Source organism: Chiloscyllium plagiosum, chromosome 33, assembly GCF_004010195.1.
Source record: "Chiloscyllium plagiosum isolate BGI_BamShark_2017 chromosome 33, ASM401019v2, whole genome shotgun sequence".
NCBI lineage: Eukaryota > Metazoa > Chordata > Chondrichthyes > Orectolobiformes > Hemiscylliidae > Chiloscyllium > Chiloscyllium plagiosum.
The window spans coordinates 36,836,812-36,851,664 of NC_057742.1; the positions used below are offsets into that span (position 1 = coordinate 36,836,812).

A 14,853-nucleotide genomic window follows, 5' to 3' on the forward strand; every position below is an offset into this window, starting at 1 on the left:
TATATTTTTGGAATGTTATTTTAATAATCAGTCTATGGCAGAAACAAAATGTTAATCTTTGCCATTGTTTCACATCATATTGTTCCAATGATTTTTATAAAGCAGCAGCAAGCAATGAGAATGAGAAATCAGTTGCATACTTTGTCCATATGGAACCCATCTAGCTACATGTAGCAAATGTTGTGCTACATCAGAGCTCCCTATAGAATATGACACGGCATCTCCACTCTCACAAGTACGTCCACACACACTATTTCCTGAACTATAGTGTCTGTATGTTTGAGGTCATGCTGTGGACTGTTTGCAAGGGGCCCTTGCAGAAATTTGTTATGATGTAGGGAAATTGAAGACGCTACCAGATGTACTGGGACAATGGAAAGGAAAAAACGTAGGTCAGGTTTGCATGAAGTGTGTTTAAGATGGGTGCCAGGATAGATATCTTTACACAGTGATAACAGTTTGAACAGATTCCCAATAAGGATATTTGAAGCCAAGATACTGACTTGTCTCAGGAACAATTGAATACAGTAAAGGGAATTTGGTGGAATTTGTATTCTGGGAGTTCAAAGTGGTTCAACTGACTCAAATTTCTGTTTTACGTCCACTGAGAAGTTATACAAAGCAGTCACTACACACAAACATGCTTTGGTCATAGTGAAAATTTGGAATTGGATCTTCTGCAGCGTAAAAAATACTTGCTGCTGTTTATTGGTAATAACATTTGTTCAGAAGGTTGACCCAATTTTAAAATAAAATTACTCCATTTTGAATCTTTTGAATAGGCATTTGATCTACAAGAGCAGAGATACGTAGCAGTAAAAATTCACCAGTTAAATAAAACCTGGCGGGAGGAAAAGAAAGAAAATTACCACAAGTAAGTAAGAAAGAGTTCTGCACAGTTGTGCATCTGAATTCTTAATTTCTCTGTACTTGAGCAAATATTTACAGCAGCGTTTTTCCTCCTACCATTTAGCCAAGAGTCACAATATTGGAGCTTCTTGGACAGCTTTGCTTGGTGATGCTCGCAGAGATTTTAAGCAAAAATGCAAATGGCTGGAAAAGCTCAGCAGGTCTGGGAGCAAATTTGGAGAGAAATCAAAGTGAACATTTTGGGTTGAGTGACCCTTCTTTCAGAGATTTTGGTCTGTCCTTGCTCTGATGTTGAATATGCCATGCTGAGTAGCTGTATTAGCGCTGCTCACATCATCTGGATGTCTCAAAGCACTGTACAGCCATTGAAGTACTTTTTTGAAGTGAGTCATTCTTCTAAACACAGCAGTAAATTTGCACCCAAAAGAGTCCCATACACATGTACTTGTAACAAAAGCAAACTACTACATATGCTGGAAATCTGAAATAGGGACAGAAAGTGCTGGAGAAACTGAAGTTGAAAGGTTTGGTAGTGTCTGTAGAGTGAGAAACAGATTATATTTTTGAGTTCAGTATGTCTGTCCTTCAGAGCTGTATTTGTGACTTATTTTTGAACGTCACATATTGATCAAAACACAAGCAAACTTCACTTCTGTCTTTCAAAATAGTATCATGGATCTTTGGCATGTACTTGAGCATGCAGACTGGGCCTCAGTTTAGTGACACCTCTGAAAGAACAGAACAGCAGTACCTTATCACTGTGTTGGAATATCATCTTGATTAATATGCGCAGGTTTCTGGGGTTTCTGAACCTACACGATTTGACCTCTGAATCAAGAATGCCATTTCTGAACCACAGAAAGTGGGGAAAAGAATTACAGAACTCTATGTCCCACTAAAAATGAGAGATCTTACAGCTTTGACAGAACTCCTCTCACTTACTGCCTAGTTAATACGGTCAACTTACTGCACAGTCAACTCTTATTTGACCCCATGTGACAATTAAGTTTTTTTTTAAATGAAGCATTTAAGCTAATTGCATGACTACTCCTTTAAAAAAAGAAGCTTGGTTTATTACTATTGTGGAATTTCTCAAAATGTATTGCAATCAGTTGCAGCATTGAGTCAACTATAGCCAAAATTGCTTTTTGATATAATCACTTACCTCTATTCTGAAAGGCCTTTTGTTCTTGTTTTTTGCACACAACCCAAGTGGTGTTAACGTATAAACGATTATTAGGGTATATTGTACTGACTAGAAAGAAATTTAGGCTGTCAATTCAATGTATGTTTATATGTGCCTATGTAATATATGTGAATATATATGATGAGACAGAAGCAGAATTAGTAATCAACTGGTGGCTTGTAACTGTACTACAATATATGGAATATATCATAAGAAATTCAATCCAGTCTTGGCCTGCAACTGTTCAGTTGTGATTTATGTGTTGCAACCTTTCATTTTTCTGCACTACAGCTATATTCTCCTGGGATCGGACTACTAAATTCATAACTGCTTTATTTTATGAGCTGGCAAGTTCTAAAGGGTGGAATAATTATTTAAGTATGCTTCCTTTGTTGCTATGCTCTACATGATGGGCTTTCTAAGGTGTTTTTATATTTATTTATGCAGGTTTGTTATCTCTGCTTTTACAATAATTTACAACTGCAAAAATATCTGACTTGGAGTTGAAGTTGTAAGCACTTTAAACACTGCAAGTATGCACTGGAGCTGTGCCAGGGAGGAAAGAAAAGACTTCATATACTGTACTTGCAACTTAAATTTGTACAAATGTTTATCTTTGCATTGAGAAAAAGGGACAGTAAATCCTAGTGTTTGGCAGTCAGGACTTCACAAACTGGTTACCCAAATTGAGCAATTTGCTATATGAATACCAAAAGTAGGTAGATATTTTTATTGAGTCATAGAAGTCTACAATGCAGAAAAAGACCCTTCAGCCTATCAGGTCTGTGCTGGTCAAAGACTTGGAGGCCTCTCCTGCATGCATGTGGCACAAGCTTGAATTAACTTGCCTTAAAACAATTTACTCAGGTCTGAAGGTTCAATCTTTGCAAAATTGTCCATCACCATCTCCATGCTTTTTTGTTTCATCAGAAATACTGACTAACAGTTATACACACACTCAAATGAGTTGCTTTGATTACATGGTTTCACATCATTTACTGCACTTTTCATCCTTATCTACCCATCCTCCCAAGTAATATAAAACAAAGAACTGAGGAAGGTGGAAAGCTGAAACAAAAACAGAAAGTGCTAGAGAAACAATGGAGCAAGCATAACTCTCTGGGGTGGATAATTCCAAAGATTTACTGTGGGTGGCATGGTGGTACAGTGGTTAGCACTGCTGCCTCACTGCACCAGATACCCAGGTTCAATTCCTGACTCAGGCGACTCACTGTGTGGAGTTTGCACCTTCTCCCCGTGTCTGCGTGGGTGCTCCGGTTTCCCCCCACGGTCCAAAGATGTGCAGGTCAAGTGAATTGGCCATGCTAAATTGCCCGTAGTGTTAGGTGACGGGGTAAAGGTAAGGGTATGGGTGAGTTGCGCTTTGGCAGGTCGGTGTTGTCTTTTTGGGCCAAAGGGCCTGTTTCCACACTGTAAGTAATCTAATCTAATCCTTTGAAGGAAGAAGTGTTTCTTTTTCTCAGTCTTTAATGATTGATACTTACCCATGTTCAAGATCCCCCAGCGAGTGGAAATAAGCACTCAGTGTCTACATTGCGATGACCCTGTGCACCTTCTCAGTTTCAACTAGATCATCTCTCATTCTTTTAAATCTTTGAAAGTATAAACCAAATTTACTCACCTTCTTATCAAAGGATAGCCCTCTCATCACAGGGACCAATCTAGTAAACCTTTGTGCTACTCCCATTGCAATTATATCATGCTTTAAATATAAGATTTCATCAAGACATAGTGAGATTAATTTGCAATAAGTAGAAAGGTGAATTAATTAAGGGTGAGGAATTGGACATATTAATTTCTTAGTTGGGCATTAAGAGTGCCCTTAGAGAAAATGGCACCCATGCAAAATGCCATGTTGACGTGGTTAACAATGCCCATGGTGAATATTGACTGGAAGAATGTAGTCATTTCCTGAAGAAGGGCTTATGCCCGAAACGTCGATTCTCCTGTTCCTTGGATGCTGCCTGACCTGCTGCGCTTTTCCAGCAACACATTTTCAGCTCTGATCTCCAGCATCTGCAGTCCTCACTTTCTTCTGGAAGAATGTAGGGTAGACATCACTGTATATGAATGCTTCTTAACCAGAATTACAGTGAATCAGTAAGATAAACTGTTTTTGTTTTCAACTGGTGGTGGGATGATGAGGCAGGGAATGAGAGATAAGTAGGGTTGTTGATCATAAGGGTAAGAAGTAGCAATTCTGATGCAGGATCATCAACCTGAACTTTTCACTTGCTTCCTCTCCATAGAGGAATGAATGCTGTTATGAAGTTGAAGGCATGGACTGTACCTTTGGGAGAGAGTGAATGCTGTTTTGCACTGAAAGATTACAAGTACCTATCATATGAATAGCTAGCAGTCCAGAGTGTACTGGAAAATTGAAAGTATGTAATATTTGGCTGTGAAATAGATACCTGAGTTTTGGTCACTGTTTTGACAACAATTCGAATTTTACCCATCAGTTTAACTTATGCCCTAGGATATTAAAATCCAATTGAATTTTAATTTATTGTTTTTGCTCAATTGAACCAATGAGACGAATCGCTGTTGGGGCTATAAAAATGCAGGCAGTTTGAAAGTCAGACAGAGTAACTGCCATTGAAATGCTCTTTATCAAATGTACCTTTTCATATGAAACATATTTGCAGTAAAAAGAAAGAAGGCAACCCAGGGAGATCTTCAGCTGGAAGAAATGTTATAACATGGCGATGAAGCCTTCTGCTACTTAAACCAAATACCCAGAAAAGCTCACTCCTCCCCGTAATCTGTTAAAGTATAAGTAACCGTGAACTCCCAAATTCCACTATTTAATGAAAAATAATATCAAAATATTCCTTAACTCTAAAAATGAACATTGAACAACAACTATTTACAACTCTAAGCTTCCTTTCTCTTAAATGGTTGTTATCTGCCTCCAACTCTATAACAATATATTGTTCCAATAAAACTGTCATTAAGATTACTTCAACTTAATTTCAAAACTACACAGCGGCTGTCGTCTCCGCTGTCCTTCTTCTTTCAGCTGAAGATCTCTGGGTCATCTTCTGTCTTTTATTTCAAAGATGTTTCATATGAAAATGGTACCTTTGATAGAGCATTTTGAATAGCAGTCTTTCTTGATGGCAGTTACTCTCTGACTTTCAAAATGCCTGCTTTTTTTATACCCTAAACATCGGATCATCTCATTGGTTCAAGGTTGGCAAAAACAATAAATTCAAATTCGATTAGGTTTAAGTATCCTGGAGCATAATTTAAACTGATTGGCTAAATTCAAATTGTTGTCAAAACAGCAACCAACTCGGGTATCTATTTCACAGAGAGAGGAAGGAGAACGAGAAAGGGAGAGAGAATTTGAACTTCAGACGTTGTGAATTAATCAGGAAAGTCAAGTTAACAACATGGAGATGAAGACAGAAGGTAGTGATGTATTCAAATCTGTTAAAATATTGCCATGTTTTAATGAGAAAGATGTGAAGCCTTCTTTATTTAATTTGAAAAATTGGCTAGGCAGATAGAGTGGTCTGAGAACTTGTGTGTAATGCTAGTTCAGACTAAGCTGATAGGCAGCGCTAGTGAGGTTCTTGCAGCACAGTTAGACGAGGGTTCAAGAGATTACGCAGATGTCAAACAGGCTATTTGAGTGCTTATGAATTGATACCAGAAGCAGATAGACAACAGTTCAGAAACATAAATAATGAACCAGGTCAGAATGATGTTGAGTTCGAAAGGGATTTAAAAATAGGTAAGACCTATGGGGCTCTGAGAGAGGTTATTCTGCTGGAGGTGTTTAAAAACTCATGTCCAGAGATGATAAGAATTAATCTGGATGAACAGAAAGTTCAAGAAGTGAGAAGAGTGGCAAAGATAACAGATGAATATGCATTGGTGTATAAGGCAAAGTTTAGCTTCCGGCAAGAATTTCATCCCGTCAGGGATAGAAATCGGGAGAAGGGGAGATCCTACACTACAAAACTAATATTACAACATAATGGTAATAGTTAACCATAGGTGAAAATAGAAGTCCAAGAAGGTGGAACGGAGGTGAAAGGCTTCAGGTATTTTCACTGCGGTAAAATGGGACATGTAAAGTCACAGTGCTGGTCATTAAGGAAAGTTACTGTGAGAAAAGATGTGGTAAAAGAGGCTAAGCCATTGGCATCAGTGAAAGTAGTGAAGTAAACCCAAGAACTGGAGGAGAGTGCACAGCCGAGGCAGGAGCTGGACATTGAGTTAGTGCCTGAGCTCTATGAAAACGTCACCTGTGTGGGTAAAGATCACTCAGAAAGAAGAGGAGGAGAAGGGAAAGAAGTTATAATTTTGAGAAATATGAGATCTAATCAGTAAGAGATTAATGTATTTGTAATCTTTCTGACCTGTTACCTGAGAGTGTGTAATTTGTGGGATAGATGGACAGAAATTTAGCATCCCCTACGCAAGATCAGGTTAGAGTCCCAACTCAAAACTGGGGAAGTAACAATGGGAGTGACTGACAGTGTCAGTTACAGGAATACAGTTTGCTCTTGGGAACAATTTGGCAGGATCCAAGGTGGGAGTGACACCCCTTGTTGCGGAGAAGTCAATGGAAGACCAGGGAACTGCAGAGTTAAAAGAAAAAATACACTGGAATTTTTCCGGACTGTTTAGTAACAAGATCCCACTATCATAAGTCACAGCACAAAGCAAAAACTAAAGAGAAAGATGAAGATTCAGTTAGCAGACACCCTGTTTAAAGTAATGGTGTAGGAAAAGCTTGAACAGGCAGAGGGTCAGGCAGAAGTATTTAGTCCTGAAAGGCTCGTGGACTTCTAATAGAAAGACGAGAGAATAAAAGATATATATGTTGATGCATACTCAGAAAAGGAGTCAGAATGTATTCCAAAAAGTTATTACCTTAAAGATAGAATCCTAAAATGAAAATGGAGACAACAGCAGGTTAGTGCAGAGGTTAAATGGGCAGAACTGCACCAGATTGTGTTCAGTAGCATACAGACAGAAGTTCACCTGGGTGCAAGGAAGACCAAGGCTAAGGTACCAAAGCATTTCTTTTGGCCTGGAGTGCACAAGAATGTGGTTAACTTTTGCCGTACATATCATGCATGCCAAATGGTAGATAAGCCACAGGCGGTAATAAAACCAGCACTTTTGCCAATTCTCACATTTGAAGAACCTTTCACACATATTATAATTGATTGTGTAGGTCCCCTCCCTAAGACTAAAAGTGGGAAACAGTATTTGCTAACCATAATGGATGTGTCTACCAGATTTCCAGAGGCAATTCCATTATGGAATGTTAAGGTAAAAAGGGTGAGAGAGGAGTTAGTAGCTTTCTTCACACGGTATGGGCTACCCAGAGAGATTCAGTCAGACCAAGGGTCTAACCTGAATGCTAGGCTGTTTAAGGAAGTCATGGATAGCTTAGACATGCAGCAATTTAAATCAAGTTAAATCATCCTGAATTCCAGGGAGCTTTGGACAGGTGGCATCAGACCCTGAAGACCATGTTAAGAGCATACTCTCAGGATTATCCGAATGACTGGGATAAAGGTATCCCATTCATATTGTTTACCATTAGAAATGCCTCAAATGAATCTACTCAGGTTACTCCCATTGAGTTAATATTCAGTAAGAGAGCCTTTGAAATCAATTAAAGAGAAATTAACAGCACCGATGTCAGAGATCTCACACTTGGATTATGTATCTGAGGTAAGGGAGTGATTAAATTGGGGAGGTGAGTTAGTTCCAAGCACCTAACTACTCTCATCCCATTTTCCAGCACTTGGCCATAACCTTGTATGTCTTGACATCACAAGTGTTTGTGTAAATTGTTCTTAATACTGAAAATTATTATTATTATTGGAAATAAATTCAAAACTGAAAATACAAAGCCTGTCAGCTTCTGAAAGAAAAAGTATGCATTAATGAATCTGTTAGATTCCCTTTTCGACAAGGGAAACGCATTCTTAAATATTGAGTAATCTAATGTGCAGCTACAAAATCTTTTATTGCCCATATGTTACACTTATCATGTTAATGCTTGTTTGTCAAAATTGCACACGTCTGTTTATCTTATTGGATTTAAATAATTAACTATTTGCTAGTTGTTCAATATTAATGCAAACTACGTTACATACAGTGCCTGACTGCAATTAGGAAATGCTCATGTTAGGATTGAAAGTCTAAGTGTACAGCCATGACCATGTGAAGTTATGACATGCCTTTTCAGTCTTGGTCTTCACAATACAATTGAATTTTTGTTACAAGTAAATGTTTTAATGACATCATGACCAAGCAAGCTGAGTGTGAAAGGAAGCGAGAAGCCAAAATGAACATAAGCCCCTGAGGGAATGAAGTTGGAGAAATAATGGGCCAGCAGGAAGAGAACTGAAAAAAATACTTTGCATTAGTTTTAACAGTAAATGACAGCACTGTTCCAAAATTACTGAATACTTGAGGGGCAAAAGTAGGAGAGGAAATAAGTACAAAAACTATTAGAGAAAAAATGCTTGAGAAAGTAAGGTGCTTAGGAATTATTAATCTCCTGGACATGATGGGATGCATCAGAGGGTGTGAATGGAAATAGTAATAGGGATAGTAAATGCACTGGCAGTAGTCCAGTGGATTCTGAAAAGGTCCAGGCGGATTGGAAAACTGGCAGTGTAACATCCTTATTTGAAAAGGGAAGGGGTCAGAATAGCAGGTAATTATAGGCCAGATAGTTGAACGTCTGTTATTGGCGATTTCATAAAGAATGTAAATATAGGGCATTTAGAAATGCATGATGTGATCAAGCTTCATGAGGGGACTACACCTTCTCCCACCCTGCCTTCTGCAAAAATGCTATCATTTATTCCCAGATCCTCCGCATCTGCTGCATATGCTCCCAGGAGGAGCAATTTCACCATAGAACATCCCAGATGGCCTCCTTCAGGAACCACAATTTCCTCTACCACATAGTGATGCCCTCCAGTGCATCTCCTCTACTTCCTGTATCTTTGCCCTTGAACTCCACCCTTCTAGTCGTAACAAGGGCAGACTCCAGTTTTGGAATAAAGGATACTCCATTTAGGGCTGAGATGAGACATCTCTTCTTTCAAAAGAATTGTGAAGCTTTAGAATTCTCAATTGCAATTAGATTAGATTACTAGATTACTTACAGTGTGGAAACAGGCCCTTCGGCCCAACAAGTCCACACCAACCCTCTGAAGAGCAACCCACCCAGACCCATTCCCCTACACCTAACACTATGGGCAATTTAGCATGGCCAGTTCACCTAACCTGCACATCTTTGGACTGTGGGAGGAAACCGGAGCACCCGGAGGAAACCTACGCAGGCTCGGGGAGAATGTGCAAACTCCACACAGACAGTTGCCCGAGGCGGGAATTAACCCAGTCTCTGGTGCTGTAAGGCAGCAGTGCTAACCACTGTGCCACCGTGCTGCCAAGTATTATCAATTTGATTACATTCAGTTCCAAGAGTTACAGATATTTGGGTACTTAGAAACTTGAGGATATGTATGTAGTGAGAGCAAGCCTGTATAGCTGAGGAAGAAGATTAGCCGGGATGTCATTGTGTGCTGGGGCAAACGGCCCTCTGTTCCTATTTATTCAGTTCTGATGGTGATACTTAGTGCAGCAGGGCACCTGGGATGAGAAAATACTGAGCCAATGTATGTTAGTCCATTTGTCACTTGGTTTATCTCATTAATGAGGCAATGTTCACCAACTTTATTGGGTATTTGTGCACTTGTTTGCAGAAAAAGAAATTTGAATTGTGGTTTCTTTTTCAGAAAGATGTATACTGTTAGTGTTCTAAACACGTCAGGATCATCTGTTACTGCATTAGATGAATGCAAGAAGTCTTAAACTGTAAAATTTAGTTTATTGTTCCTCCATTACTGCATCTAGGTTTCTTTGTGTCTATTTAATTGCTGCATTTTGTGATTATTCAGTCTGTTTGTCATGTTTAAAGGATAAATGAACTTATGAACTTTTTTCCCTGGCTTCCAAAGCATGTTTTGCTATGTCCTTACCTGTAAAGGTTAATTTACCATGTGCTTTGTTTTGGTAACATTTTTTGTAAACAATGATCTAGATTTTGAGCATATTTTCTGAAAATGTTAATTGTTTGGTTACAGGCATGCCTGCAGAGAATATAGAATTCACAAGGAGTTGGATCATCCCAGGATAGTCAGACTCTATGACTATTTCTCATTAGATACAGACTCGTAAGTGTTTTTTTTCCTTTTAAGCTATAGTGTATTCCCTACCATGTTCACAGAACCTTCCCAAGATTGCTTGTTGAATTTCAGTTCTGTCATGGGTTAATGTTATCTTATGTACCTTTGGGTTTAATTACTTCTCTGGACAATGTTTCATGCTGGTTATGCATTTAAAGATTTACAGTTGTGATCTTTTGTTCAGTCATTCAGGAAGAATTTCCCTGTGTATTGAAGGAATAGTCTTGCCCTAAACTCCTGCAATTTAGTTTTCTTTTACATAATTGTCTTGACCTTTAACTAGACTCTACTGGGTTGACATGACATAATTTGCTCAGAGGTTTTAGGAGTGACTTCATTGTAAACATTGAGAAGGAATGTTCAGTAAAGCCTAGAAATTGCTCAATCATCTGACCCAAGTGAGCTGCAACAGGGGGTGATATTCCTGAAGTGTGCCTTTGGAAATTCAGACGTCATCAAAGAAATGTAAAGTGGACATATTGTTTTCCGCTTTAAAAAGACTTTAAACAAAAGTGCACCTTTCCAGGCACATCCCTTTGGCTCTTGATAATTATATTCGATCATACACTGTTTTAATGGTGTGATAGTAACTAGAGTTTTCGTTGTCATTTTGATCAAACAAGTTTTTCTTGTTGCACACTTGGGTTAAGTCCTCTTAACCAAGTCTTAGCTGATGTTATCATTCTACAAATCAACTTCTTGGCTTTCTCAACCTGTCAGTAAAGAAACATTCCTGCAAGGAAATGTTAAGGAAAGTAAGTTTTTTTTGTTACAGATCTTGTTCAATAATGTAAAGGAATTCATATATCAAAAGTACGGGTTGCACTCAATTTTTTTCATTAATTATAATTGCAAGCTGCTGTTGAATACTCTAGTAAATATATTATTTTTCAGTGTTACATAACTTTTAACATTTTTTTTGTATTACACAGCCAAATATTGTAAGTGTAGATGTAGCGCATGGAAAATATTGTGCTGACATGATTATTTAAACAGCTGTTAAATCTGTATCATCCAAATTACTTGCCAGTTGTTGAAATATGAATTGCCATATTTCTAGCTGAAGTAATCTGAACTCTGTATGGATAAAAGTCCTTTGGTTGATGGGATTGGCAAAGAGTGCACACTCAGTTGCATTTTAAAAACAGTGATTTCATTATCAAATGCTGTACCCTGAGCATGAGGGTTTTGAAACCAACAGAACTTTTTTCTACTTGATGGCACGTATTATCTGTGGAGCAGAGTTTATTCGAAGCAACTTGCCAATGTCTGTATCAGCAGAATTTCTAGCCTTCAGTGTCACAGTTTCTTAGTCCTGAGTTGCTTTTAAAATTTATTCCCCCAGAAGAGAGAGAACTTATAACATTACGGCGCAATATAGGCCCTTCGGCCCTCAGTGTTGCACCACCCTGTGAAACCAATCTGAAGCCCATCTAACCGACACTATTCCATTCTCGTCCATATGCCTATCTGATGACCATTTAAATGTCTGTAAAGTTGGCGAGTCTACAACTGTTGCAGGCAGTGCGTTCCACACCACGACTACTCTGAGTAGAAGAAACTACCTCTGACATCTGTCATATAGCTATCACCCCTCAATTTGAAGCTATGCCCCTTAGCTAGACATCACCATCCTAGGAAAAAGGCTCCCACTGTCCATCTGATTTAACCCTCTGATTATCTTATGTCTCAATTAAGTCACCTCTCAACCTCCTTCTCTCTAATGAAAACAGCCTCAAGTCCCTCAACCTTTCCTCGTAAAATCTTCCCGCCATACCATGCAACATCTAGTAAATCTCCTCTGAATCCTCTCCAAAGCTTCCACATCCTTCCTGTAATGCGGTGACCAGAACTGCACGCAATACTCCAAAGTGCGGCCGCACCAGAGTTTTAGAACATAGAACATAGAACAATACAGCACAGAACAGGCCCTTCGGCCCACGATGTTGTGCCGAACTTCTAACCTAGATTAACTGATCATCTTATAAACCTCTGTCAAGTCACCCCTCATCCTTCGCCGTTCCAACGATAAAAGGCCTAGCACTCTCAACCTATCCTCGTACTACCTATTCTCCATTCCAGGCAACATCCTGGTAAATCTTCTCTGCACCCTCTCCAAAGCTTCCACATCTTTCCTAAAGTGAGGCGACCAGAACTGCACACAGTACTCCAACTGTGGCCTAACCAAAGTCCTGTACAGTTTTGTACAGCTGCAGCATGAGCTCATGGTTTCGAAACTCGATCCCTCTACTAATAAAAGCTAACACATCGTATGCCTTCTTAACAGTCCTATCAACCTGGGTGGCAACTTTGAGGTACATGGACACAGAGATCTCTCTGCTCATCTACACTACCAAGAATCTTACCATTCATATAGTGCATTCCTGTTACTCCTTCCAAAGTGAATCACCTCATACTTTTCTGCATTAAACTCCATTTGCCATGTCTCAGCCCAGCTCTGCAGCTTATCTATGTCCCTCTGTAACCTACAACATCCTTTGACATTATCCACAACTGTACCAATATTAGTGCCATCCGCAAACTTACTAATCCATCCTTCTACGCCTCATACAGGACGTGTATAAAAATGACCAACAGCAGTGGATCCAAAACAGATCCTTGCAATACACCACTCGTAACTGAAATCCAGGATGAACTTTTCCCATGAACCATTGCCTTCTGTCGTCTTTCAGTTAGCCAATTTCGGATCCAAACTGCTAAATCACCCTCAATTCCATGCCTCCTTATTTTGTGCAGTAGTCTACCATGTGAACCTTATCAAACAACTTACAGCACATCAACAGCGTTACCCTCATCCACCTATTTGGTCACCTTCTCAAAGAACCGAATGAGGTTTGTGAGGCATGACCTACCCTTCACAAAACTGCATTGACTATCCATAATCAACGTATTCCTTTCAAGATGATTATAAATCCTGTCTCTTATAACCTTTTCTAACACTTTATCCACAACTGAAGTAAGGTCTATAATTACCAAGGTTGTCTCTACTCCCCTTCTTGAACAAGGGAACAACATTTGCTACCGTCTTCTGGTACTACTCCTGTAGACAATGATGACATAAACATCAAAGCCAAAGGCTCGGCAATCTCCTCCCTGGCTTCCCAGAGAATCATAAGATCAATCCCATCCAGCCCAGGTGATTTATCTGTTTTCACACTTTCCCAAATTTCTAACACCTCTTCCTTGTGAACCTCCATTCCTGTTTCTCAGTATTCTCCTCAACAACATTGTCTTTTTCCAGTGTGAATACTGATGAAAAATATTCATTTAGTGCTTCCCCTATCTCCTGACTCCACGCACAACTTCCACTACTATCCTTGATTGACCCTAATCTTTCTCTAGTCATTCTTTTATCCCTTATATACCAATAGAAAGGTTTAAGATTTTCTCTGATTCTATCCGCCAACAATGTCTCATGTCCCCTCCTAGCTCATCTTAGCTCTCTTTTTAGGTCTTTCCTGGTTACCTTGTAACACTCAATTGCCCAAACTGAGCCTTTACTTCTCATTCTAACATAAGCCGCCTTCTTCCTCTTGACAAGAGATTCAACTTCCTTAGTAAACCATGGCTCCTGCGCTTGACAACTTCCTCCCTGCCTGACAGGTACATACTTATCAAGGACACACAGTAGCTGTTCCTTGAATAAGCTACACATTTCAATTGTGCCCCCCCCCTGCAGTTTCCTTCCTCATCCTATGCTTCTAATCGCATCGTCATTGCCTTTCCCCAGCTGTAGCTCTTGATCTCCAGTGTATACCTATCCCTTTCCATCGCTCAAGTAAACATAACTGAATTGTGGTCACTATTACCAAAGTGCTCACCTACCTCCAAATCTAACACCTGGCTGGTTCATTACCCAGTACCAAATCTAATGTGGCCTAGCCCCTTGGCCCATCAACATACTGTGTCAGAAAACCCTCTACACACAATGGACAAAAACTGACCCATCTAAAGTACTTGAACTGTAGTATTCCCAGTCAGTATTTGGGAAGTTGAAGTCACCCATAACAACTACCCTGTCACACTCACTCCTGTCCAGAATCATCTTTGCTATCCTTTCCTCTAAATCTCTGGAACAATTTGAAGCCTACAGAAAACTTCCAACAGGGTGACCTCTCCTTTTCTGTTTCTAATCTCAGCCCATACTGCCTCAGTTGACAGGTCCTCAAACATCCTTTCTGCAACTGTAATACTGTCTTTGACTAACAATGCCATACCCCCACCTCTCTTACCATCTTCTCTGTTCTTACTGAAACATCTAAATCCTGAAACCTGCAATAACCATTTCTGTCCCTGCTCTACCCATGTCTCTTAAATGGCCGCAATATTGAAATCCCAGGTGTTGACCCATGCTGCATGTTCACCCATCTGAGACCAGATGCTCCTGGCATTGAAATAGACACACTTCAAACCAGCTTCTTGCTTGCCGGCACCCTCTTGCGACCCTGACACCTTATTTTGGACCTCTCTACTCTCAACCTCCTCTCTACTCAAACTACAATTTGGGTTCCCATCCCC

At 39.6% G+C, this 14,853-nt stretch overlaps 1 protein-coding gene across 5 annotated transcripts in view; it reads left to right on the forward strand.

Moving 5' to 3' along the window:
- tlk2 (tousled-like kinase 2) overlaps nucleotides 1-14,853 on the forward strand; it is a 206,659-nt gene that overhangs the window by 148,017 nt on the left and 43,789 nt on the right. For all 5 annotated transcript variants that reach the window (XM_043675313.1, XM_043675314.1, XM_043675317.1 and 2 more), the window contains 2 exons: nucleotides 783-874; nucleotides 10,213-10,302. In XM_043675313.1, the coding sequence (XP_043531248.1) occupies nucleotides 783-874; nucleotides 10,213-10,302 (182 nt within the window). The remainder of the gene's footprint in view (nucleotides 1-782; nucleotides 875-10,212; nucleotides 10,303-14,853) is intronic.